At 38.7% G+C, this 27506-nt stretch overlaps 1 protein-coding gene across 1 annotated transcript in view; it reads right to left on the minus strand.

Annotated features, from left to right (window-relative positions):
* The window catches only part of LOC104617391 (molybdenum cofactor sulfurase-like), a gene marked incomplete at its 3' end in the record, with an annotated part of 104114 nt that overhangs the window by 73724 nt on the left and 2884 nt on the right, over positions 1-27506 (minus strand). Inside the window, exons 2-5 of the mRNA XM_010282703.1 lie at positions 25965-26516; positions 25206-25248; positions 24321-24410; positions 21101-21167 (exon numbers count right to left, since the gene is read on the minus strand). Coding sequence (XP_010281005.1) covers positions 21101-21167; positions 24321-24410; positions 25206-25248; positions 25965-26516 — 752 coding nt within the window. The remainder of the gene's footprint in view (positions 1-21100; positions 21168-24320; positions 24411-25205; positions 25249-25964; positions 26517-27506) is intronic.

Below are 27506 nucleotides of genomic sequence, written 5' to 3' on the forward strand. Positions count from 1 at the left end.
TAAATGTACTAATGATGCAGCTGGCACATTAGCAGCTGTCCCATGGTTGAGTTTAACTCTGAGTGTGAACAGCAAAGTATACACGAGGGAAGCTTGTATTTACATGCACAAACATGCCTAATGATAATTAGGCAGAATATTGGACAAGGGTGTAATTCCTTGCAACATTTCCTATTCTACATTTCACCACTCTAGCTGGCAGTCCTTCACACTCACTTGCCTAAATATTTTCCTTTCGTAAGTTTTCTTCAGTGAGAAATACATTCCCTCCATAAAATTCCTTATCAGAAAATAAAATTTACTCTCTCCTTTTTAAATAGACCCAAGCACAGGGAGAAAAATTATTAATTACATATATCAATTTCTTTGCTTCAGATAAGACAACTGTCCTGTGCAAATGAAAGATTCAGCAGAACCTTTCCCTGTTTTGCTAACTCTGGCTGAACTGTAGCCCTACAAACTATGTTGGGAGTCCCAGTACAGGTGACATTCTCTTTCTCTTTCTCATGCCTGCTTGCTCAAGTTGCAGTGAGGAAGGCATGTGTGAAAGTAAGAAGTGAGCAGGCAGAGCTCTTGGTTTAATTTTTAACACTAAAGTCCAGCTAACACTGTGGAGAGCTGGGGCAAAAGTTTTACCAGTTCATGGCTTGTTTAGTTATGGGTAACTGCAAAATAACCTCATCTTACACCACTAAAAAACTGTCTAGCATATGCTCTCAAGGGGAGAACATTTTAATGTATCCTAAGCTCTCTCCACAACTCTAACATGTGGGAAAGCTTCACAGCTATATTGAACAGTGTATAAAAATAACTATCTAATTGTCTTACAAGTTTTTAATAATATGCACTCAATAAATAGTTTTATTTCTCCAACGATTTTGAGTTGTTCCAAAAATTTGTAAATTCAAAACAAGCTAAGGAACAGGCTGTGAAACACACAGATATGCTGCTATCACCACTTGTCCCCTAAAGGGGCTACAGCACAAAAACAATGTACAGGTTTCTGCAAATAACATCTCTTCTCATTTTTGCTTATTCAGCAGAGAGGTGGATGGTAACGCCATATATTCCTAGCTAGCTACTTAAAACGTCAGCTCTGCACTGAGAATTATATTGTCTCTTACTAATCTGTTATCTCACAGCCTCTGCAAAAGTAAGCTTCAAGTAGGTTTTGTGAAGTGGAACAAAATTCTGGTTTTATACCTTCCTTGTCATGCCTGCTTTTCTGTGAGCAAAATCTATTCTTTTTTTTAAGTTTGGAATCCAAATGAAATAATGTTCCAATCTTGTAATTCATGAAGGACAGAGTATTTGCTACATATTTTCTCCAGTCACACATATCATCACTGTTGATACTGACCACACCATAGGTGTTTATATTGATCATGGAAAACTTACTGCCCTGCAGCTGGAAGAGAAAGAAATATAGTGACAAAGAACAGCACTGCTTTATCTTGCTTCTTCCCCATGAAAAAAGACTGACCCCAAACCTACCAGCTTCTTACAGTTTCCATTGACTGAAATGCAGCAGCTATCTTTGATGCCCAACCAGCGGTAACAGAGCTGGGCTGACTGCTTCCCACAGACACAGGTGGGATTCACACTGAAGACTCCATGACATTTTCCTGCTTTTCTCAGATGGAGACTGTTTTACATAAGTCACTGCTCCACTTGGGTTTCTGCAGTATGGTAATATGACTATTTCTGCCACTTTTAGAATTACAGCAATAATAACAGCTGCCAATATCAACCTTACTTCAACCATTTCTGTCTGCCATTGAAAAAAACCCGAACAATTCCTTTCTTATCATCATCTTTCTTCCCACCATCCTGCTTTTGCACCTAAGCTCTGTGTAATTAAAAAGCTACCACATCCTGGACCAGGCACTTAATAAAATGTATCTTTTCTTCAATAAATGCAATTACACCATCTGAAATACATACAATAAATCAACTGTTTTAGACTCTGGAACTGGATTTGCTTCACCTAACTTTAACATCTAAACTTACTCTAGTCACCCCTAAGAAGTGATTTATTCTATCTACCTTAGATACCAATATCAACCTGAGATACTTAAAATTGGCAATTAAACTTACCAGCTTGTACACAAATAGTGCCAAAATGATGCAATCAGGTTAATTAACAGATTATTTAGCAGTTTATGTCCAATTATATCAGCATCACACACACAAAAAATTAATTCCCCAACATCAGCATTTGACAAAAATTAATTCCATTTCCACACACACACACAGAGTAATTAATTGTATCAAATTAATTTGATTTTTTTAATGTTCTGATGGGAAGAAACCCCGAAGTTTTTATATTCATTTCTTTCATGTTTCAGATAGGTGATGGCAGATAGGCATATACTTCTACACTGGGAACTCACAAAGGCCCACACAAAAATCAACAAATCATGGGCAGGTTTGCTGTTAGTTCTGTGCGCAACAGAAGTAGGGAAGTTCACAGAACATTTATTTCCATCTAGCCATAGCACTCTGCAAGGTCAGGTTCTGTCTGGAGAGACAGTAGGGAATGCTTTGACTTTCATGAAGGAAAATTACGATCTTCTGGTTCACTTTTAAGATGACAAAAAATGGTCAAAGTCAAATAATTTCAAATGATCCAAACACTGTTTCTTTTCAGGTTTTCAATATTTCAAGATTTAGGGGGAGAAGTGAAACCTGGGCCAGGATGTTTGGTTAGCCCAAACCCCAGAAGAATGGGGAACCTATATTTTAGTTGTCTAGCAATTCTTTCTCCCACAGGACATGGTCTTCATTGTAGCCTTTTATGTTTTGAAGTGATATGAATACAGTATGATTTAAGCATTTCAGGTACTTAGCACAACTATTTGGTAATAAAATCATCTGAAATTATTATTGATTAGAAGCATCAAATATGTAAAAAACACTGTATGAGTTCCCTGGCAATTTCTATGCATATATGCGTATCTACATATCTATATACAGACACATACCCACATGCAGACGTGTGTATATATATATATATATAAAAAAAAATAAAATAAAGCAGGGGTATCTACACAGCAGAGAGAGACACAATCCAGAAGCTTTTAGGAAGACGGTCACAAAACCACCGGATTTCTGGGGCTGCTGCTGCCCAAGTGATGGTGTGAACAGCTATAATCAGCAACTCTGGGGACATACTGATATGCTGCAGGACTGGAATGGGAAGGATGGCACATGCCCAGGAACTACAAAGAAGAGGGGATGCAGAAGACCCCATCTCTCCCTTGTTTGCTGGAAGGCTTCTCCAGCAATAACAACCGGATACCAAAAATTCAACAAAGGTGGGGAGAAGGAAGTAATGTAAGCATTATTGTATATCGACTGTGTTTTTGATTAAAGAGAATTACTTTTGTGCATATACACACTCTGTACAAGACAAAACACTGTCTGGAGATTCAGCTACTGAGTAAGACTCATAGATCTGTGGATCTACTTCATACATTAATTTCTTGAGTAATCCTGAGCAAGTCATTCTACTTACCTGTACCACAGTTGCCTGTCTGCAAACTAAGGGAAAAAATAAGATCTCCCCCATTCTGTCACTGTCAAACTTAAAACATTGAGTGTTAAGGGAATGCTAAGCTATTTGAATCAAGGACTGTCCGTCCTCTACCATATGTGAATTTAAGCAAGGCAGAGATTTTGGCAATAGTAATTTAAAAATAGTTTCTGTCACTGAAACACGAACCCTAACAATGCCAAAACTGTATGAAATTCAGCAATGACTTAGCAACAGCTTTTGGAAAATCTACAGGATTCCTCCAATCCCCTATCTCTCAATTCTGTAAGAAGAAAGAAGCATATCCCTGTTTTTGATGGAATTGTCTTCCTGTTACTCTGCAAAATCCTCTTTGAAAACTGAGGATTCTCCAACCCCCTCTCCAAAACTCCGTGTGGCTCCCAGAAAATGTTCTAGAAAGAACTGACTTCGGCCTGCTTCAGATGGTAGCAAGTTTCCAAGTCTTATTAACCAGACATTCCAGCACTGCTCCACAAGGATAACAACCATTCCTTGTCCTCATCCTTGCCCAAATCAACTCAAATATTGTACAGGAACAAGGAAGTGAAAGTATGTTCAGATAATGCATATAGTTGCGCATTCATTTGTCATGTGGTCTTGCTTGCTTTCTTGGTTATAGCAATAACAAGCCATTTTCATTTAAATAAGATTAATTATTATAATTTATAATAACTCTTATGCTTTGGCTCTCCTGCAAATAGAAACCTCTTCTTGGTTCATGGAACCGGTGAAGGATAAGGAGACCAGAAGAAAGGGATATTAGTATATATTTGGTACTGACAACACATCCCCACACAGTTTGGGAGACAATCCATTGCATAACATCTGCACAGATTTCGGTGCAAAAGCTAAACGAAATAGCCCACCCTGCCTCTTACAGCATGTCCAAACTACAGGTGGTACGCAAACAGAGAAATACTGTCTGACATCTGAACACATGAGTTATCAAAAGAAATTAGAGGCCCCTTACTGCAGTACTGTCTCTCTAGTTTTGTGCATAAAGAATCGACCATAAAAACTGAAGTGAACTTTTCTCATCAAGAATGTGGATCCTTCATAATTTACATACACAGACTTGCAGCTATTATCAAATAATTTAAGCAGTCCAATTGCTACCATCCAATCATTTGTGCTCAAAACTGCACAGCATTTGTATTGTACGATCAATCTGAGATGGTTACATGTAGATGATTAAATTCAAAATCAGTGACAAAAGGAAGACAAGTTTGGATCGATTCTCACTGAATAAAAACCCAGACACCATATCAATTTATGTATCCAGTATTAAGAACACCTTTATATATTAGGTGCATTTGGGGGCTTTAATATTTTACCAGAACAACAGTGCACATCTTCCTGTGCTTGGCTGCAAACCAATTCCAGCAACTTAGGCAGAAACAGACTAACTTTGATATTGCAACAGCTGCAAAGGGGCATGTCTTCCAGCTACTCTTATGATCCTTTGCAGTTACCAAAGTAAGAGAACTTCACAGGTAATTGTTCCAGGTTTTCTGCAAAACCAAATGCTGAACAGGAAAGGGTTTGGGGAGAACAGGATTTCTTGAACCCACAAGTGTTTGTGTTTTTGTTTTCCATGTTTCACACAGGATAAACCCAAACATGCTAGGAGAGGCAAAAAAGGAAATCCCAGAATAGCTAAAACTCCATTACAAAATGAACCAGTGTTTATTATGCAAGAGACTGAGCTTTAACTCCATTGTCTGCAAGACTGAGACCAGGAAGCTCATGTAAATTTCAGTATCACACAATCTGGGTGAGAGAGAGGTAGAGAAACTGTACATCTATCTTCTTCCCCCACTTTGTACTTGTTCCCCATATAACTAATATTAATTGGATAAAACCAGTATTTTAGGGACCATGTCTCTTGACCAATGGTTAGTGGCACCCTTGGCAAAAAAAATTACGTTTCAAACGCTTGTCCCAAATCAGGCAGAAAAGACTGCTTAGAAAAATATTTTTGGGGGCCTCCACTAAACATGCACACATATTTTACATTTTTCTGCTTCACGCATTCCCTTCCCTCTGATTATCCAACCCCAGCTCTCTGTTGTTGCTACAACTTCTCTGTCCTGTTTTTACAAGCAAATTGTCACAGTAAAAACCCACAGAGGATCAGAAAGCCAAACCCTGGTGATAATATTAGCCTCTTAGAGGGGATGGAGAGTAACTTTATGCCATGACACAACCTCTAGTAGCATCTCTACCTCAAGCTCCTTCTGAGGATGTTGTCAAATTTCAAATCAGCGTGACTGGTGGGAGGAGGTCTCAGAGACCTCTCGTACAGGGAAAAACAGATGCTGGGTTTCTCAGCTGCAGTTCAAATAGATCCAAATAAATACCTCTGGTGGGGAAAAAAAGTGGACAGGCTGCTGCTATAAAGCATGCCATCTGTCAGGAGCCAAGCCACAGACAAGCACCAGGCAGTCAAGAAAAATGTCCGTTCGAGCCTACTAACAAGCCTACTGTACTCTTCACTAGTACTGTCAATCCAGAAGCTTTCAAAAGTGAAAAGGGAGGTACTGCAAGTCTCTCAATATTTACAGCTACCATGTCAGGTTTCCTCTTGGGAGCAGAAGTCACAGCTGTGGGCTTTAACACCCACAATCTCACAGTTTTAATTTCACAGTCAGTGCAAGCAGCGTTCCTCTGGTAGACAAGAGAGCACCAAGTCTTTGCACAGACATAAGATACAGGCCCAGGCCCAGAGTCCCACAGAGGCAGAGATGCAGGATCTTAAATTCTGTTCTGGGATTTGGGTTTGATTTGTTATTACTTGGTTAGCACTTTATTCAATGAAAAGTATTTTTTCAAGGTCTGCTGCTATTATACAATTCTGATGTGCACAGTATCCTTTTCAAATCTCTTCAAGGCAGGTACCTGGCTAGAAGCTAGGGGCTGTTGCTTTTCTAGAAGTTCTTCAGAAGCAGCGGGGCTGATCTGCAGATTTTACATAGACAATAATCAGGACATAAGCAAGCTCACATAGTTGTTTTCAGCTGAGAAAGATGTCTTGAAGTAATGCAGCTGACAGTGAAATCACTGAAGAGGGGCGAAGGAGTTAGAACATTCAGGTAAAGCCAATGCAGCCTATAAAGTGAGAAAATAACACCTTAGATAGAGAACAAGCAGGAAAAAAATTAAGATAACAGAAAACAGTGATGAACAGCAGTATGTCTTTTCTCCTTAAAGTATAACTCTTCCCTGGACAATAATATGAGATCAGTCTTATCCCATACAATGAAGCTAGAGGAGAGAAAAGAACATCAAAAGTCATAAAATCTGGAGCTCAGCAGCAGAAAGCTGTGAAAATGTCTGAGAAACTTCTAAATCAGAATTTCTTCTAAAACTTGGGTTTAAAGGGTAGGCTAGGGGAGTGGAGAAAAATATAACCAACAAAAATTAAATCATGGCAGCCATATAACAGTATAAGAGCCCTCTGAGATTTCATGATTATTGTAGGGCTTCTCATCACGGTCTGCTCCACAGAAATAGACAAATTGCATACATAAAGACCAAAGAGTTTTCTTGCTCAGTAGCCTACCATCCACAGATTTGATTTTTTTTTTCCTTTCACACTACCAGCCTTCTAGCCACATCACAGGTATAAAAGAGCACAAAAATAGGGTTCTGTATTCAAAGCTGTTGTGCCTTGCAAAGCTCTTTCCTGTAGCCATATCACCTGCTCACAGTAGCAGAAGGAAAACATCATAAACTCTTTGCATCGTTATTATATCAGCAGATAAACCTGTGAGAAAATATCTAGGGCAGAGCTGCTAAGGGAAAGGGAAGAAACATCTATTAAAGAAATATAGAAAATGTATGATTAAATTTAGTAGAACCGTATTTCCAGTTCATTAATCATTTTGGCCTGGTAGAAACTGCTGCTGAGACCTAGAACAGAGTACACAGACCCACTATTTAACTTTGCATCTGACTAGCAGTGCTCTCCTGACTTTCTTTGTCTTTTTTTTTTTTCTTTTTCTTTCTTTTTTCTTTCTCCTGACCCTCTCTCCCTTTCTTTGTCTTTAGTTTTATTTCAGATAACTCAGCTATGTGCTTTGGTGGCCATTTTTATCAGCAACCCTAGTTTACTGTACCCACTGCAGGTAGCTTATGTAGTTTATGTTTTTAATTTTTCTGCAAAACACCTAGTACAATGGGTACAGGCTCCATTTAAAATTACCTAAATAAATAAGCAAATATAACACCATTAGCATATAACAGATTGTGCTTATCAAACTATAAACACTGCAGGTTCAGAAAGTTCAGTGGCAATGTGACTACCAATGCACTGGATGAACGTGCATTCATTTTCTAATAGGTCTAACAGACCCTAAAGTGTTGCATAACACAGTAATAATCTTCTCACAATTTGCTAGGAAGAATTTAAGATTCTCATTTTCTTCTTTATGTTGTATCAGTAGCTTTTCCTGGGCAACACACTTGCTTGTACTAGACCCAAAAGCATAAAAGTTACATACAGTCGAAAACCATCTACCACAACTCCCCTAACACCATTAACAGTGAGAATAATGTACAAGGGAGGTTGAGAACTATGTGCCCAGACGTAAAACCTCCTGAAAGTTGTTCTCTATCAAGTGATACCCAGGATCTTGGACCTACCATACAGATTCACAAGTCAGTGCAAGTCTCAAGCAATTTGAGCATCCACTCAGAGCACTGACAGAAGGGCACGTTCCAGGGGAGTACTCGCCATCTTACATACCCACTTTCAGAGACAGGACACCAGCCTAGCAGGGGCCTTTGGCATGCCACATGCAACAGCCATTATTATGAGCTGCTCTGAGTCTGGCAGCAGTGGTTTTGGCCATCTCCATCTGCCTGCCCTGCTGCCAGGCAAAAACCACCCATCTTTGCCACAGCTGGCACTGAGCGTAAATGCGTGTCTCCACTGCTTCAGCACCATATCCAGCATCTGGGCTTAAAATGACTATCAGCAGCTCCAGTCTGCCGGCTCCAGTACCAAGGGTGAATCTCCAAAAGAGGCACGGAAGGAGGCCATGGGAGAGAGCACCAGCACATGACCAAAGCTGGTAGAACATGATTTATGTTACAGCTCATCTCGCAGCTCCATCACAAGCTGTCTTCAAATGTTTTGCCACATCAGAATGAATGGAATATAAGTCTGCTGGCTGTTCACCAAACAGTATTTTGCTGTTTTTTCTTTTCCTTCTAGAAAGTGGCACTGATTTGTGTGCTACACAGAATAAATCACCAGGGCGATTTCTTTCACTGTGGTGGTAAAAACAAGTTTAGCAACATTTATATTTTACTGTGATTGAACCTTCCCACAGAGCTGCCATTCAGAAATTTTAAATGACTTACAATATGCTTTGCACCTCAGTAATTATATTCTAAGTTATTAAGTTCACACACGCTTTCTTTTTCTAGCAACCCACGTGTGCTTGAGAGAAATTACTTCTGAACATGCTTAATTTTAAAGTCTTTATTTTACACACTGTATGTAATCAAACCTTTTATTAAACATTGCCAAGCAATCTGTCTCATTTAAAATGAGCTGCTAGAAGAGGTAAAGGTCCATTAAGCTGTTAATTGTACACTATAACTCTGATTACTTGAAAAGTTATGTTGAATATAGTTTCCCCAAATACTTAATTCCATATTTACCTAATTCTACCGCCATAGCTGCTATGTTGGTCAGGTATATGGTAACAAACCAGTACAGCCACGCCAACAAAATTCTCCCATGTAGAAAGAGGGAACAAAAAAAGAGGATTTCATTTCCACTTCTCGTTTGAGTTTGATATGGGAATTTCACTGTACAGGTACAAAACACAATTCTGCTAACGTAGAGATATAAGTACACCCTAAAGGCAGAGTGCTTCTGCTACAGTAATGACTTAACTGATTTGAGAGCTAAAATTCATTGCAAGTAAACCTCAATTAGACTTGAAAATGAAAGCAAGCACATGACATAGAAAATGTTATCTGCCACTGTTTTAAAATTACTTATAATGGAGGTCAAAAAATACTTTTGGCTGTGAAAATAAAACTGAGATGACTCCAAAACATAGACAAACATTTTCAAAAAGATTGACACCTCTTATATATGGTTCTGAAATGGTTTGAATGCAGGTCTTTGTATGCAAGAACCACCATCAAAACATTTAAATTTGACTATTCCAAACTCAAGAAACATCAATGCTTTTTACATACTAGCTAATTAACTAGCCATTACTTCATACAGAATCATAGAATCACAGAATCATTAAGGTTGGAAAGGACCTCTTAAGATCATCACGTCCAACTGTCAACCCAATACCACCATGCCCACTAAACCATGTCCCGAAGTGCCACATCTATACGTCTTTTGAACACCTCCAGACTCCACCACTTCCCTGCGCAGCCTGTGTATCACGTACCCTTGTCAAATGAAATTGTATTTCTCATTCTTAAATGATTTTAATATATCTTTGTTTTAGTTTGTAGTAATTTGAATCATACGATAATGAAATTAGAGAGAGTGGAAAAGGATGAAGGATATATTAATTTCTCTCAAAAGGCACATAACTCAAAGCACAGTATCACATGAATATTGACAGTTATTTTTCCTTTTTTTACACCTACTCAATCAGCTGTGCAGATCCCCTCACAACACTAAGAATGAAGTAATTAATACCGATACGTGTAAATTTATTATGTCTAGTAGGAGCCTCTTTGTCAGGGGAATCTCTCTTCTCTAAGCCTTATGACCTGACCATGGGAACGTCTTCAGCCACCTGCCTTCCAGCATCTTAGCAAGGCCATGCAGTTTAAAAACAGCAAGGCACCTTCCCAGCAATAATTTGTGGTCAATCCCTTCCCACTTTGGAAGGCCTGTGACGGCTCTGAATTGCCAGGCATGCCCTCCTCATGTACAGCAACATACTTCACCACACTGTCCACCATGGACAACCACAACCAACAACCCCTCAGCAGAAATGCCAGAATCCAAATCCTTTAGCCCTTTCACTGATATTCGCGCTTGCAGCTCTGACTTTCATGGGCCACAACCAAGAAGAAGGTTATCTTAGCTCTTTTTAGATAGAAAAAACACCCAAAGAAATCAAAAGGGCCCCAAATTTACAAAAGCAAACAGCATGAGTATTTTGTTAAGTACAAACAGCCTTGAAACATATCAGCACTATCTTTCAAATTACAATAGCTGTTCAGGGCCTGAGACTTCAGATTAAGAGAATTAAATTTCCAAAACTCAGTGGAGTGTGTGCTTATTTAATTAAAAGCAGGCAGAATTTCATTTGCACTTCATTGTTAAGAATACCACCTATAATATCACATTTTGGCAGTGCAGCTTAACTCCAATTTATACTAAAAGCATACTTCATCAAACTCATTCTGAAGTTCATTACAAACGCTAAATGCCAGTACTATTTGCTATAGCAATCCCATCCCATTTGGATGTTTAAATAGGCAAACATGGTCAGACAAAGTGGCAGCGGCTTGTGAATGTTCTATGATTTTTCAGTTGAATTCTTTTGTATTTGACCTGCTGCTGTGAGCTACACTATGTATCCTTGATTTTAAATTTTCACAGGTATGGCTCAAGCTGTTGAAAAACTACAGAACTTTCTTGCTTGTGCCTGTGCCTAGAAAGTAGATTAGGTTATTTTATTTTCCTCTTACAAATGAAGCAGCATATTATACTCATTACTGGACTATATCCCACACAGATTTCTCACTGACTGACAGAAATTTACCCTTGTGCACTGCCTTCAGACAATGCATATGGACCACACCGTGCCCTGTAAGGCTAGCACATGGTAAAACTTTCTCCCACCCAAAGCAGAAAGAGGGGGACTTGAAGAGAAGCAACAGCATCCCATTTACTGAGATAGCCACTCAAAAGAGCTGGAAAGTGCTACTGGAAAGTCAGAGGCCTCCCTCTTTCCTCTGAGCAGCTATGTCAGCCAAGTAGGCGGGAGCAGAGGCACTGCTCCTATATAATATTTTGGCTTAGGCAATTTTGGTTACCTGACTTGTATCATGGTTGTTTCAGCTTCTTCCTTGGCTAAGGTAACCTGTTGCTGACAGACTTACAAACTCCTTTCAATCTACTACTGCAACAGATTTAACTCATCACAGATAGATACAGGCAAAGTTTATGCTGCCGTCATAGACAATAATGCAGAAATTATCTGCTTGTAGCACATTATTTAGACAGGAGGAACATGACCAAGAAGAGCTAGGAGGTCTGTTTTAATCCAGGCTCAGTCACTGCCTTCATATGTTGTCTCAGCCACAACTCTTCAGAGGTGTGTATGGTTTCTTATTCCAGTTTGAAAGCACAGTAATAACCCAAAGTGCTAAAAAGGCAGGCTGTAATAACAGTTATTGTAAAAATGTCATTACATGATTGCAGATAAAAATCAAGTGATCAAAATCATCCTAAATACATTTGCAGTGGAGAAAACATTTCCCAAGTACGTTACTAAAAAACACACATTATACTGTGTATACGATATTCACGGAGTTGACATTAAGCATTTGGCATAATTAAAGTGCCATACATGTGGCCCGCTGTTCAGTCCTTGGAAGGCCAGACAGGTACCTTCCTGTAAGCTTGTACAAGGGGATTTCAGGGTTTGGAGTGTAATGGTGTGGGTTTCCAGCCCCGCAGGGCTAGCAGAGAAGCTCTTGTCTAACAAGAGGTTTTGGATTCTAGTTTTCACTTTCCACCAGAAGACAGATCTGTGTGAAATAAAACAACCTTCAGCTTTTATGAATTTACAGTAAAACTGTAAGCACCTTCAGACAAGCTCTTACTGTCAGACAGATCTCTTTCTCCTGTTGCAAAGAACTTGGCATGGACAGCAAGTGAACTGGAGGTTTTGCAGCAGGCTCACCAGAGAGCAAGCCTCCTAAAAGATGGCTGAGTAGGACGTCACACAGGATCTTGGCACCAGGATTTTGGAACCAATGGGTCAGTGAAATTTTTCTCATCAGGGCAAAAGTAACTAGGATTCTGCCTCTCATCTCTGCTGCAGAGTGCTTCCCTTGTTAGCACAGAAGCCTCAGCATTATATTCCAGAGGTCAGTTATAGTATTGTTCATCATCTTTGGTCTTTTGGTGAGCTTTGTTTTTTTGCTTCCTGCAAGACAACACTGTTTTTCATACAAAGTTTACTCACAAGTCAGCAAAATCTGGTCTGTGAACACTGACAGATTTTCTAAATAAGTGATTCATATTCTGAAACCTCCTTTATTGCATGACAGGTATTATTGAAAAATATGTAGTGAAATACTAAACACCTTTAAAAAGGTAAAGAAAGACAAACGAAAAGTGGTAAGAGGATGGCTGAGAAAAGCCTGAGTGTTGAAAAGCTCTTTTGAACACTATTGCTGTGAACACTGGATTCATTACAAGCCGAGGGAGTCTTCATAAAATCCAAAGCATATACATCTTACTCCTCTAAACAGTCTCACCATCCAAAATAAATTCTGAAGTATTAGCAACATGTTATTGAGCTGGCACTCAATAATACTAATGATGCAATTTTCTTCTGCCTTGACATGTACCAAATATACTAATAAAATGTAGCAAATTAAACCTGGATTCACTAGACGTTATTAACCTTAATATAAAGGAGACAGTTCTGTTCAAAGTCTTGCTTCATTTATCTTTCATATTCCTGTATCTTACCATGACTCATGCTGCTTCTTAAAGGTACCCTTTAATTTCAAGGACATCATCTTTGCTTACTACCTCTGTATTAGAAATAAAGTATAAAACAGGCAAGAAACTTGAATCAATGAAATAAACAGAGAAACGAAAGAATAAAAAAAATTATTACCCATTAATATTGCCAGCACATACTACAAAGGTCTGTCTGAGTTTTAGGTACTTATTTGCTGCATATTTTCAAACTACCAATGAAAGCTAGTGCATTTAGCTTCGAAGAACTAGATGCTCAAAGTGATCAAGTTAATAAAATAATTTTTTCTCCTTCAAGTCAATGTGGTTTCCTATACAAAACCCCTCTGTACAAAACCTCACAGTCTTCTTTCATTTTTGCTCCATTCATATCAGTATCAACCAGTTTATGGACCACATTATCACTTTCTGCCTAGCATGAAATTTCAGAACAAAAACAAACAGGTAGAATAATCTTCCAACAATTTTATTACATTCTAGAAGAATCTCCACAGCGATCTGCTTCCTTTCATCCTGGAGATCCATTGTGCCTGCAGGTTTCCTCTGTTCATTTGAAGTGCCTGTGCCATTTCCTTATCTTTACAATATGTTTTGTCTTCTCCTAGCACCCAGAACATTTGATCAGGTCACATTGCCACTTAAAGAATCTTTTATTCTGTCTCAATTACCATAACCTTGATTGCCATACTGCGGGACTTACTCAATGACCACATTCTATTTTGGCTACACATTTCAGAAAGGTGAGAGCAATCCAGAACAAGCTCAGAGACAGGGTCGATGGGACTGGAGTAGAGTATGAAGAATACACCTCAGAAGTATAATGTAGAGGAGCTTATCTTGTTGAACCTACAAAAACAAGAGAATGGGAAAGATCTCCACTACATAAATGCATCAGAAGAGGTTAAATGTAGAAAAGACCACAAAAGCCTATAGGTAAAAATTTTGGCACAGAAACAAAAGGACACGCTTCTCATGAGGCAGTGGAAGAGGGAGTTTTCTAGCCATCCCAGTGTGGAAAGATCATCAACAGTAGATGAAAAGTACCCTGTAACAGCAGGAGATGAGACACAAAAACCTTGAAAGTCACATGCATTCCCACACTCTTGAACCATACCAGCTGAAATGCCTGAAACCTGGCACTCTAAAACCCTACTGGGCCTTCACACTCTCATTTCATCCCTGCTTGGGCTAAGGTAGCCGGTTTGCACCATGTCATTACCTCTTGCCAGTCACCACCCATCCTTCTGCACTCCCTGTTTTGCGTACTCAGTTTCTTCCGCTCAACACCACCGCTGCAATGCTCCTGCTGGCTCCACTCCCTCTGATGTCTAACACATCACCCAGGCAGCCTGGAAGCTGTGCAGCTGACCTGCTTTTTGCCACAGAAAGGTTCAAATTTTCAACAGGGCGACAATGTCCTCAGTAACAAGGTGTTATATATTTAATGAACACAGCTAGCTGGAATCTGCCTGTGGCCAAGTGGGTTCTCAGGGGAGGGAAAAAAGGCAACAACCACTAACTGAGATAACCGTTAGAGATAAGAAAGCAGATGCAGTTATATTTGATGTAAGAGGGACAGAAGATAATTCTCAGGCTACATCACAACTGAGAGAAAAAAAAGTAATGAAATCACTCAAACACTGCAGAGTCACCTGCCCCCAAAGTTACCACTACTTGCAGATCATATTTTCTTCTGGAGAAAAATAATGGAAGTTCCTGAATACATCGCTGTATTCAGAAAGATAGAAGTTCACCAGTAGTTTAGAAATATATATATTCAAAATGTAAATAATATGCCATGAACTAGCTAGCCCCTGTTCATAATGATAAGAAAATATAAGCAACACTAATAGCTATTCACTTAGGTGGACTTTATAATAAAACCATTTCAGTGGATACCAGTGTTTAAAGTGCTAAAAATCAAGATAGAATCATGAAGTGTGTGCAACAAAAAGAGTACCAAGGAGCTGAGGAAATAGAACAGTAAGTAGAGTCAGAATTGACATGCTTTTGGGTGGGGAAAAGAAGACTCATAATGCAAATGATGATTTTTAAGGACTCAAGTCTGCTGGTTAAAACTGCAGCAAGGTGGGGCTCAGGTAGCGAATATAGGGATGAGTGCAAAGAGCTCCGCCTTTCAGCAGAAATGACACCAGGAATTTCAGACTCGTTGAGACACAGATGCCACCAGGGAAGCCCTTGGGAATGCTGTAGTGTCTCTTCAACAGCTTAATTACAACAACAGATGAAGTATTCAGATTGCTTTACAAATGAAATTAGTAAGATTCAAAATGGAGTTCAATACTGGGCTTGCCAACTTCACAGAAAGATTAAAAGAGTCTTTTTTTAAACTAAATGAGGGCAGATTTAGACTAGATAGCAGGAAGAAATTTTTCACAATGAGGGTGGTGAAACACTGGCACAGGTTGTCCAGAGAGGTGGTAGCTCCCCCACCCCTGGGAACGTTCAAGGACAGGCTGAACGGGGCTCTGAGCAACCTGGTCTAGTGAAGATGTCCCTGCCCATTGCAGGGGGGTTGGACTAGATGAGCTTTAAAGGTCCCTTCCAACCCAAACTATTCCATGATTCTATGATTCTAGAGGCTACTTAAAAAAGTGCAATAATAAATTATCTCTATGCTTCTAAAAACATAGATGAAGTAGTCTTTTCCAGGGTTATGATGTTAAATATAACATAAGATATAAACCGCAAAATTTTCTTCCATTGTGCCTGTCTCGGTAGAGGATCATTGAGTAAGTTTCAGATAGTGGAGCAAAACAGAAAGTGTCTGTAGTCTTCAAAAAAATTAGATGTGAGAAAAAATATCAGCTGAATTTTGGACCACATATATAACTCAAGATGGCAATCAAAATTTCTTGACTTGAAGCAAATGCTACATAACTTATGCTAAGAAATCAATGTGCACTGAAGTCAAAACAAAGTTGTCAAGCACATCAGGTACAGACAGCGGATGGCAGAAATTACTTTTGTGCTAAAGCCTTATGTAAAATACAAATAAACACCTAGGCCAGTAATGAAATTGTCAGATTCCCCTGGAGCTGGCAAAGGCACTGCTAGTGCTCCCAACAGCTTGACAGGACTATGTTACTACTCACTGAACAGCTAGGGCAACAAGTGTTTCCGGAAAAGTCACAGACTGGTGTCTCACTATACTCTTTTTAGGAAGCAGAGAGGGAGGAACACTGCATTATTTCTACGGGTATTGTACAGCCTAGAGAGGGAAAAAACTTCCATATAAAACCTGGAAGAGGCAAAGAGACGAAGAGAAGGGAAAAAATGAAAATATAAATAAAAATAAAGCTGACTACCAGAAGAGTAACAGAGTATTAGCAAATTCCTTTCTAAAGCTTCAGTTTATAAAGTTAATGATTAATGAATTTGTTAAAACAGAGATGAAAGGCAATGAGCAAAGTTCCAAAGTAAACCAGACTGATTTCACTGGTTCTTAAACCAGTCTCCTAACTCATTAAAAAAAAAACAGTACCTGTTACCCTGTCCAGAAGCTTTTTACTGCCTTGCATAGGATTTCAAAGAGTAAACCCACCAAAAGTAACAGATTTACTCCTAGAAACAACTGTTTATAAAATGGAGTCCTCTGTCTTCATTTTAAGTTTACTATCCATCCCACTAGCTTTTTTCTTTTAGTGCCAAGAAGGGAAAAAAGAGGTTCCCACAGTTGCATGAAAGGCTAGGTGTGGCCAGGAGAAAACAAGAAGCACCTGCACCAAAGCCGTTGGTGTTGTCGCTCAGTGAATAACAGAGCACAGAGTCAGGATATCAGCTAGCTCACTGTGGGCACACTGGGATTGTTTCATTGCACATCTATGTAAAATCATTTCATGAACCGTGAGGAAAAAGATCGCCCCTCTTGCCTATTATCAAACTCTTCAAAAAAACCTATCCATTATTCATAATTATCTTCTAATGCTTCTCCCATTTGCCATATGCAGAGTCACCCCAGTGAGCACTGTCTCCTTTTGCTAGACTTCACCGACTGTGGTATTTCGGACTTGCCCTGGCAGCTGAGCAGTGGGATCAGGAAAAGCAGCGTTTGCAGATGGCATTACAAAACAAGCATGCAAAAGGGCTGAACAATCCTAGTTTTGAAACAAGGTTTTCAAGCTGACAGGTACCACTAAGGAGGACAGGATGCAGCACTCAGATCTCACTCATCCATATGGTCTCCTGTCGACGACCTTTGCAAAGGACAAATCAATACTAAGCAGATACTGTATCTACCATTTCTTACTGTGTAGGAAAGGTCAACCCATTTTCATGTATGTATCAGTTCCAACATTACTGTTTTCAGACACAGAACTGCTGCTTAAACCTGGGAATAAAGAAAAAATTCTTATCTTGCACATAGCACCATTTCAGAACCTGTGATAATTTAAAAAAAAAAAGACTTGGAATGGAAATATTTCATAAGCAAGGTATGATGCTTATAGAAGGAATGGTAAGTTTTACCTTGCTATCATGAAATTATCTCTATAAATACATGTAAATGAAATTCTAAACAGCATTTATAAGACTGCTTCCTCAGCAAAATCTGCTACCATCTGTGTGTTTTACCACAGAAGCAAATATTTTTTTTTTTAAATACTAAGCAGTTTACATTCAGTTTGTGCATGCCCGCTGCACCTTTTTTCGTTCATATGCACAGGCCACAGAGATTATTCTCCTATAATAGTTCACTTAGATGGAATATTTTGAGAGAGGCCTTTATAGAAATACACGTTTTGGTTCTATATTTAAACTTGATACCATTTAGCTCAATGCCAAATCTTTTCAGCTTCAGTGAGAAAATTCTATAATACACATATTGCCACAGTCTAGGAAATGCCTGGTGCTGAAATCTTAGCTGAAATTTCTTGCTTTTTTAAAAATATATATTTGAATTCCTTAAAGTATGCCTAAGTTTAACATTTTATAGTACCTGAAAGTTCAAGAATGAATATCAAAATTCTATTCAACAACACTCCGTTTAAATGAAAAAGGCATCCTGTTGGGTATCTTAAACATACCACAAACATAAAACAACACTAAAACTTCAGTCTAGCTCTGCTATAAGACACTGCTGCACTATTTTATATTGCAAGTGTAAGATCTACAAGGACAATGTTTTAAAATATTCAGAAAGCTAGTATTTTTAAATGCTTGCATATGGGAAAAGGGTTATTTAATACTCAATGTAATGAATTTCTGAGTTGCATTATCTCTGCAACATCGTAAGGCAATATTGCACTCATGTTCTTTAGCTGAATGGAAATAGAGTAATGGCATTTCCACACATCCATAAGCAAAGTCATAAAAAGGACCTATAATCTTTTGATGCATACATTTAATACATTTAGGTAAGGTTTATTACAGTTCTTGCTTCCTCTCCTCAGCGTCACTCATGGTTAATGTAGAGATACACACAATGTTAAAAAACTCTCAGCAGTTCATTTCAAGTAAAGAGAAACAATGTTTTTAAGACTAGTTATATAGTTATTTTTATTCTTATTGTGCTTGATTTGGTCAAGAGGTAAGCCGTTTTGATTATTGTAATTTTGTAAATCACGGAAAACATCCGTTAACTCAAATATTTAATTATTTATGTTATTTTCTTGCAAATCTATGTTCTAAGAGTGGTTTCTGTCTGTCAAGCAAAACCAAATCATATAGCTTTGTACAGCGGATCAGTGTACACTGCCAGATTATTAAAGTCTATTCTGATGCTGCTATCACCAATATCAACAAATATAAATCAGAAATTAAGCTTTGAGTTTATTTTTAATTAGTTGCTTGTGTCATCAGAAAATAAAATTAAAATATTTTTAAAAAAGAATCCTATTGTCTTGTAGTCAAAGACCAAAAAAAAGCCATACTGCTGGCTGCAGCCATGTGCCAAAAGTAGAATTATAAGCAAGCAATTCATTTTAAGATTACTGAAACTACCCGCTGAATTATTCTTCTGCTGAGAAAATCCGGTCTATGTGCTGTGATGCAGGACAGAGCTGCCTGTCTCCCTGTCTTGTCATATTGTTTATTTTGATTAGCGGAAATGGCATGAAAGTACAGATTTTTAATACACTCTTATTGCCTTTTAGATAGATGACTTACAGTGTTTTTGGGGCACTTTCTTCCTGAATTTTGATGACTATGCCTTTTTGATGACTATGCTTTTAAAATTTTTATTGGGGAATAATAGCTGAATTTCTATAGGGATAGATGACAAATTCTATTAGGTGCAATACTGAAAATGTTCATTTGGATGCAGAGGGCTTTTTTGTTGTTGTTCAAAAAGAAAGAAATAATCCAATACAAACAGTGGTACGATTCTTGTCATCTCCCACCTTGCTCTTAAAAAAGTCTCATGCTCCTTTAAAGCAGGATCCAGAATAAAACAAGCTGAAGATGTCAGCTCTTTTAAAGTAATCTACGTAGGTTACATGGTGGAAGCCTATTTCCTTACTCCCTAACAATGAAGAACAGAGAGTACAATAGTAATTATTTTAGAAACAGCTACACTTTCTACTGTGCCTTCGTAAGAACGATTAAATGGCAACACTGAATTATCCATGAGAGTAAATAGAAACCAGAATGCTAATGCTGCTTATGAGCACACAGGTATGCTCAGAAGACTCTGCAGGGCTGTAGGTATTGCTGTACCTGGCTATAAGTGTCTGCTTTTGAAAACAGCTATTCCTCATAGATAGTTGCTTTCATTTTATTTGGCCCTACATTAATAGGTTGTCATCCTGCACAGCGTAAGAGAGGGTAGCGGAAGAAGCCGAAATAAACACTTTCTCCAGAAAGTTGGGGCAGGAGGGAGAGGTTACAGCCGGCTAGAAAATCTGTTTTTTTACACCATTACAGAAGTGCAGTCAGAGAAAAAGCAGCAGAAAGGTGTGAGGCAGATTTTCTTCATTACAACTATGAACATGCAGTGCTATAGTTATATTGCTATTGATCTGAATTCTGTGATGTGTTTTGGAGAAATCTTTGCTCTTAAGGAAAATGATAAGACAAACAGGAATCCATGGCACTTCCTTCCTTGCACAGAGTGCCATTAAAAGCAGGCAAATAAACTCAAAACATATATATTCTTTAACAAAGACATATTTTATAAAACAGAAAGAGTTACCTAAAACAACCCCCTAAAACCATCAACCAGGTACCTAAATTGTACATTTCTTCATGGTGTAAACTAATGGCAAGCAGTGTATTTTCAGCACACGCTATCCTAAACTTTCAGGGGGATACCTTATTTAGAGATCCAGTTCACCTTCTGGACCATACCCAGAAGCCCCAACACTCAATTTTACCTTTTCTTTTTCCTCTTAAAAATTACACTAAAACTACTTTTAAAGGTATTTTATTACTCCAACAGAAGTAAGCACCTGCTGTAAAACAATGTACACATTCCCATAAGGTTTTTATAAATTCTCACAAACCATTACACCCTATTTAATTTCATCTGAATTCTAACCATGTCCTTGCACTTAGTTCCACCTTACTATCTTGCCATACCATCTTACTAATAATCACTTCTGAGATTCCAATTTCTATATCTTAATTAAAACTGGACTTATCTTACAGCACTAATTTAACTCCAGGACTTTAGCAGTTGGGGCATCTGAGAGAAAAAGAATGGACTTCGTTTTAAAACGAACATGTGCTTTAAAAGTGAGGAGTTTTCTTTAGATGTGACAGATGTCCCTCAGAAAATCACATCACATCAAAGTCATTGAAACAGCACAGGCCTAATCAAAATGAAAACTATGAAGTGCATTGTACAACATATGAAAGAAAGATTATTCTACCTGTATCGGACATGCTCGATTGTGTCATATGTCAGCTTGCTGCTGATATTCTGACTATGAGGGTTGCCTAGGAGACAACAGAGATATAGAAGTTAATCATTAATCACAATTTTGCTATTAATTTTTTCTTTTATCAAAGTATTACACCAAGTCAGTCTGAAAAGATGTCAAAGAAAGATTTAACGTATACTTCACAGTAATACCCTGAAGCTCCTTAGAGCAGTTAGTCAAGGAAAGGGACATATAACACAAGAAAGCAATTATGACAGACCTTGAAACTTCAGCTGGATCTCCTACTAATAATACTTACGCAGTTCCCTTAAAAAGAAAATGCAACTGCATATGCACAAATGTACTAGGAAAAACTACAGACAGAATGCACATTCATAAATATATTTGCACACTAAATAAGAAGCAATTTAGAAGAGAGAGCATCTGGAGGTAACAGACATTCATGATTGGACACCAGGACTGGTTTTTTTTACTGTCTGAAATTCAAGTAGCTCATGAAAATATAAGTTTTAGTGCAAAATTAGTAGCCACCTTAGCACAGCTCATCATAGGCATGTATGCGTCCAGCTCTGGAGCCCTCAGCACAGGAAAGACATGGAACTGTTGGAGAAGGTCCAGAGGAAGCCACAGAAATGCTCAGAGGGATGGAACACCTCTGCTATGAGGACAGGCTGAGAGAGTTGGGGCTGTTCAGCCTGGAGAAGAGAAGGCTCGGGGAGAACTGGTTGGAGCCTTTCAGTACTTAAAGGGGGCTTATAAGAAAGATGGGGACAGACTTTTTAGCAGGGTCTGTTGCAATAGGACAAGGGGTAATGGTTTTAAACTAAAAGAGGGTGAATTTCAACTAGATAGAAGGAAGAAATTTTTTACAATGAGGATGATGAAACATTGGCACAGGTTGCCCAGAGAGGTGGTAGTTGCCCCATCCCTGAAAACCTTCAAGGTCAGGTTGGACGGGGCTCTGAGCAACCTGATCTAGTTGCAGATGTCCCTGCTCATTGCAGGGAGGGTGGACTAGATGGCCTTTAAAGGTCCCTTCTGACCCAAACTATTCTATGTTTCTGTGAGTAACAATTAGGACAGCACGCAAGAAGGGCATGAATTTATCTTCTTGAGCAAAAAAGATTACAGCAATATCCACACAGGCACAGCACAGTTTCCTATTAGTAAGTGCTTGAAGAATATGCCTAAACAGTTTGGAAAGAGAACAAGAAAAAAAATGCTATATTAATACATTTTTTTGCAGTAGGCTGCAATATTAGCTACTCTCTTTCTAAAATTTCAAAATCATCCTGCCGAAAGTTACTGAGTGAAGGTGTTAAAAAGAATAATAAATTTAGAGCTCTGACCCAAAATCTAATACTGAGTCTTTTCATGTCTGATATTGCATTTCTGTAATTTCCAATTCAAATATTCTCAATTTAGAAGTGAGAATCTCTTTTACTTACATTCCTTTCCCTCATTTACACATGCAACAGCTAAACTGCAGTTCTTTGGGCCTGTGGATTATCACCAAGAAAATGAAAAAAGCTGCAAGTTAAACTCCCCCTTCACTCACATGTTAATTGAACTCTTTTTATACAACAGTTACTGCCCTCAGTGTATCAGAGATGTAACCGAAAAAAAAAGAGATTTGACCACACTAGAGCTCTCGTTATCATTTTAGATGAAAGCAGTATTAAAAAAGATACAATTTGTTCTCCCATAGCATTATAGGTAGTATGCAAATCTGTTCCAAACTGGCAGCACTACTATTTCTATTCACAAGCACTCAACTGATGCACAAATTTATTTTTTTTCCACCACAAATGGTACTTATTATAAGCGTTGAGCCCAATGTTGTTTGAAATAGCTAAGATCAGAGTGCATACATTTCACTTTACAATAGCTGTAGTGACAGAAGATTAATTGTAGTATCACTGACATGCACTTGAATAGGAGATTTTGAATGTAATCAAATCAACGTATCTTGTTGTAACAGCAGAAGTACCACCCCTATCACAGGCAACACCTATTTCATAGTGGAACTTAAATCCACTCTCTGGAACTAGCATTCACGAAACAAAAGAGGGGGAAATGACATGTACAATGGCACATTGAAAATTAAAACTACCTAGAACTCTGAAGTGGCTCACACAGGTGATAAGCACAAGTGTGTTGGTGCCTGCGTGATCAGTTTTCTTTTAAAGCAGTGGTACCTAGTTCCCAAGTGAGGAATCACTTTGTTCTATGTATCAGGGAGCACAAGACAGACATACAATTAGCAAAAGAGACACATAGCACACAGATAGTAACAAAAAATATGAAATTTTGATTACTTCAGTGGACTACTCACTGCATATATAGATAGTACTGTGCAATATTTTTTTTTTTCTGGTTGAGCATGAATCACTCATAAATTGTCTCACACAATAACAATATTTCATAAACAATGGATATTGCTGCGTTTGTATTAAAGCACATTCAGTGTGCGGTTCTCGGCTAGATAATAATGTCTGAAAGAGATGAAAGATTTAAATAGACGATCTGGGGACAAAGTACTTGTAGGTGGTGCTGAAGTGCCCACATCCACAGCTGAAATAGCTAAATCTCCACCCAGATACTGCACAATTCTGTATATATTTTTACTCACATTCTTACGTGCAAGATTGCTTTGGCAATTCACATCCTTTTTTCTCAGTATGCACCGAAGTCTAATAGTCTGGGAGAGGTATGGCAGCTACTCCCTGCCTAAATTCACTCGGGATCTTTGAGCTAAGCTTTTTTCTAACGAAAATGCTTGTACTGAGCCACAGTATAAGCTCCCTGTGATGACTCTCACTGAGAAGGGGGTTGGTTCTGGATTCTGGTCCTTGCATAGGAAATTTGTTTTGCATCTTGCATGGAAAAAAAAAAAAAGAAAGACTGAACAAACAGTGTTCAGAGCTACATTTTGTTTATCCCCAGCATGGTACCTTAAGCCCTGGGCAACAAAATCCCTTTGATTTTTCTTCTTCACCAACACAGACACGTTGTTGGCCACCAAAGAACAAGCTAGGGGTGACACAAAGGGACTATGACTCCTTTGTAAAATCACTGGTCTTGCAACTACTCTATAGCAGTGTTAAAAAACCCATAGAAATATTCTTCCAACAACCCAAGAGGCACAGTTTTGATCTATTTAGATGGAAACTTGAGAAGACTAATGGGAACCCTGTTTTGCACTTACCATAAATGTTGTTCCTGAGGTCATCAGTAAAAGCTTTAAGTAGACTCTCTGGGAAAAGCGCTGAACCGGCATGGTCAAGGTAAGTAATCCCTAAAATAAAAATAAAATTACTAGATTCAATTTTTTAAATATTTAATTCCATTTTCTCCCACAGACTACATTGTGAAGTGCACCATTCAAACACCCTTAGTGCAGTACACCACACAAAAAGTCAATTTCCCTAAACTTCCTGGGGTGTGACATTTCTGTGCCTGACTTAGAGGTCTCTACAGCTCTCAAAAAATGCTTCTCAAATATGTTCCAATAGTCAGGCAATAATCACAGCAATGCATCTTTCACTCACTAGCAGACAAAAAAGGAGGATACAATAGAAGCCCAAGATTTTGATTGCATCTTTATAATTTTTAATTAAAACCAAAATATTTTAAGAGGTCCTTCCTTTCATGTTTAGATTACACATTCTTTGGAAGAGAAAAATCTTTTTGTTCTGCCTGTACAAGACTGAGCAAGCTGGTGTCTTCAGCCACAGTACCTTGTTACTCTTAGGCACTACTTACTATGAAAACTACTATTCCCACAATGATAATAATTATTACTAATAGCAACAACAATAGTTGAAGATGAAGAAGTCATCACTGACATGGCCTAAATGATGCTTGAGGCCCAAAGACAGGACTACTTCAAGTTTTAATGTATTTAAATATTTCTTGCCACTCTGCTGCACTTAACATTCAATTCATTTTAAAAATATCCTTTTATATTATAAAGCTATTGCAAAACTTTTAAAGAAAAGCTTATTGGAAATGAAGGCTTTTTCATGTTTGGCCATTTTAGATTTCTTAATCTTCAGCAATTATTCTTCCATTTCTCCAGTGTGTTTCATACCCTTTATTAGTTTTTTCATTTCACTTACCTTAAGTATTTCAACCTATTTCAAATTTTAATAATGATGAATATGATTAAGATTAGAATTTATTAAGTATTTTAAAGGCCTTCCCTTTTCACGGGGATTTCAAACGGAGTTGAGCTTTAAACAAGAAGCCTTGATACTTGAAAATATATATAATTATATATTATGTTGCTGTAGCAGTGATTCAGTAGGTAAAAATGTGAGGCAGTACCAATGATAAAAAGCAATCTGGACACCCCTCCTTCCTCTTATTTTGGAAAGAGAAAAGCCTTCTCCACCTTAAGATTTCCCTGTTCATAGTATCTAGCAAAAGCCAAATTTTTAATAATGGCTTGAAGGTAGTCAAGAAAAAGTGTTTGGAAGTGATTTGAGGGGAGAAGGGTGGGAAAAAAAAATGATTGATTTATTAGATGTACGGACTTTTTAGGGTTTGGTGGTTTTTTTTTTTTTTATCCTAGAAAGTTTCTCCCAAGCAGCATGAAGTGGCACATAAAGAGGTCAAAATGGCTATGGGGTCTGTCTGGCCCAGTTTCTGGCAGGAGAGGTGACAGCCGCTTGGCTCACCCCCAAAACACAGGGCCTTCGGAGGGTGAGAGGTATGCTGCATCATGGAGGGAGACAGCCAGGCCCCTGCCTGGCAGAGTGGCATGGCCTCAGCCAGCAAGGGAACACCAGCAAGGGGACGGCAGCTTTCTCTCCAGCAGGAAAGCCTGGACACTACAGGCTACACTCACCATGGCCGCCCTGCGGCGCGTTGCCCGCCTGAGACCAGGGCCTGCCGCGCGGCCCACAGCTTGGCACCAGACGCCTCCACTCTGAGGTGGAGCTGAAGTGGGGAGTAACAGCCACAACCACCGGCATGGGGGCCCAGCTCGATGGCAGTGGTCACTGGCTACAGCTGGGAGAGCCGGGAAAGGCAGCCCGAGAGTTGAGAAAGGGAAGAGGCAGCCCTGAGCCAGACACAGGGGGGAAGGACTGCCGCCCCAGAGGCGGCCATCCGGGACACTTTCTCTCTCCAAAGCCCACACAGAGGTGCCATTTGGCTCATTAGCTCTTACGGGCACCACAGCCCAGCGATGCTCCCCTGGAGACAGAGAGCTGCCGGTCTTGGATTCTTCCAGCCCTAAGGAGGCCGACAGCACCGAAGTGGTAAGGCAACCGTACAGCGCGAGCAAACGCCAGGCAACCAGCTGAGGGTCCTCAAACACAAACCTTCCACCGCCGCGGGGACGGGCGCCTTCCGTCCCGACCGGCGCTCCCGCGAGCCCGTGTCGACTAAAAGGTCTCTAGGTCAAGGCCCCCTAAGTGGGTTTTCGAATTTGATTTGTTACATTGCTAATTACGAAGTACAATACTGTGGTTCTGTGAAATGGAGGTAAAAAACTAGCTGGTCATTTTTTAAGTTCCTCCTGTGGGTATATTACTCTGAAAATGTGGGAGGACATTTGGCTGAGGAAGGAAAAATTATGCATTCTTAAACTTTTGTTTTATCTTTAATGCCGCTGTTTGACTGAAAAGAGAGAACAGCATTTAATACTCTCTCAATTGCCCGAAAAAAAAAATAGGCTCTCTCATCATGTGAGACTGCATTGAAACAAATATCTTTACTGTATTGTACTTTTCTGTTGAAATTTTTTTCTTCCTGTCTTATTTCAATAAAACTATATTTTTAGAGGAAAGAAAAATATGTGGCACATGCATAACACCAGCAAAGAACAGAACATTAATAACTTTCATTGTGCTTTTCCCCTGGTTTAATAACATTTGCTATTTTAACTTTATTGAACACACATTAGCCAAAGAGATTTGTCAGTGTATACAGAATAATACAGCTCCCCGTGTTTCACTGTGGTATTTAGTATATAGGCTGTCAGCACGATGAAATTATATTGTTTATGGAAAGTAACAGAAGAAAGAAAAAATAATATGATCAACCAAAAGAAAATTAAAATGCAGTATCTATCAGGACATAGCTTCATTGCTTGGGGAAAATGTAAAATTAACTTTTAGTTTAATTTACATACTATTATGTTTGGAATGTGTAACTAACTTCATTGATCTAATAATATACCAACTATTTGATAAAATCACATTTCAGAAGTAGTTTTTTTTAATAGGAGTATCGAAATCCATTCATTGTGTTGGCATTAGTTATGGAAGTCATTCAGCAAGAGTATCAGTTCATAAGCTGTAATATTCACATGCTAATATTCTTGCAGATTAATTTTACATGGGGAAGTCTTTGGGAACCAATGTGGGCCAGTCTGTCCTGCTGA

This window comes from Phaethon lepturus, unplaced genomic scaffold (genome assembly GCF_000687285.1).
Source record: "Phaethon lepturus isolate BGI_N335 unplaced genomic scaffold, ASM68728v1 scaffold2112, whole genome shotgun sequence".
Classification (NCBI taxonomy): domain Eukaryota; kingdom Metazoa; phylum Chordata; class Aves; order Phaethontiformes; family Phaethontidae; genus Phaethon; species Phaethon lepturus.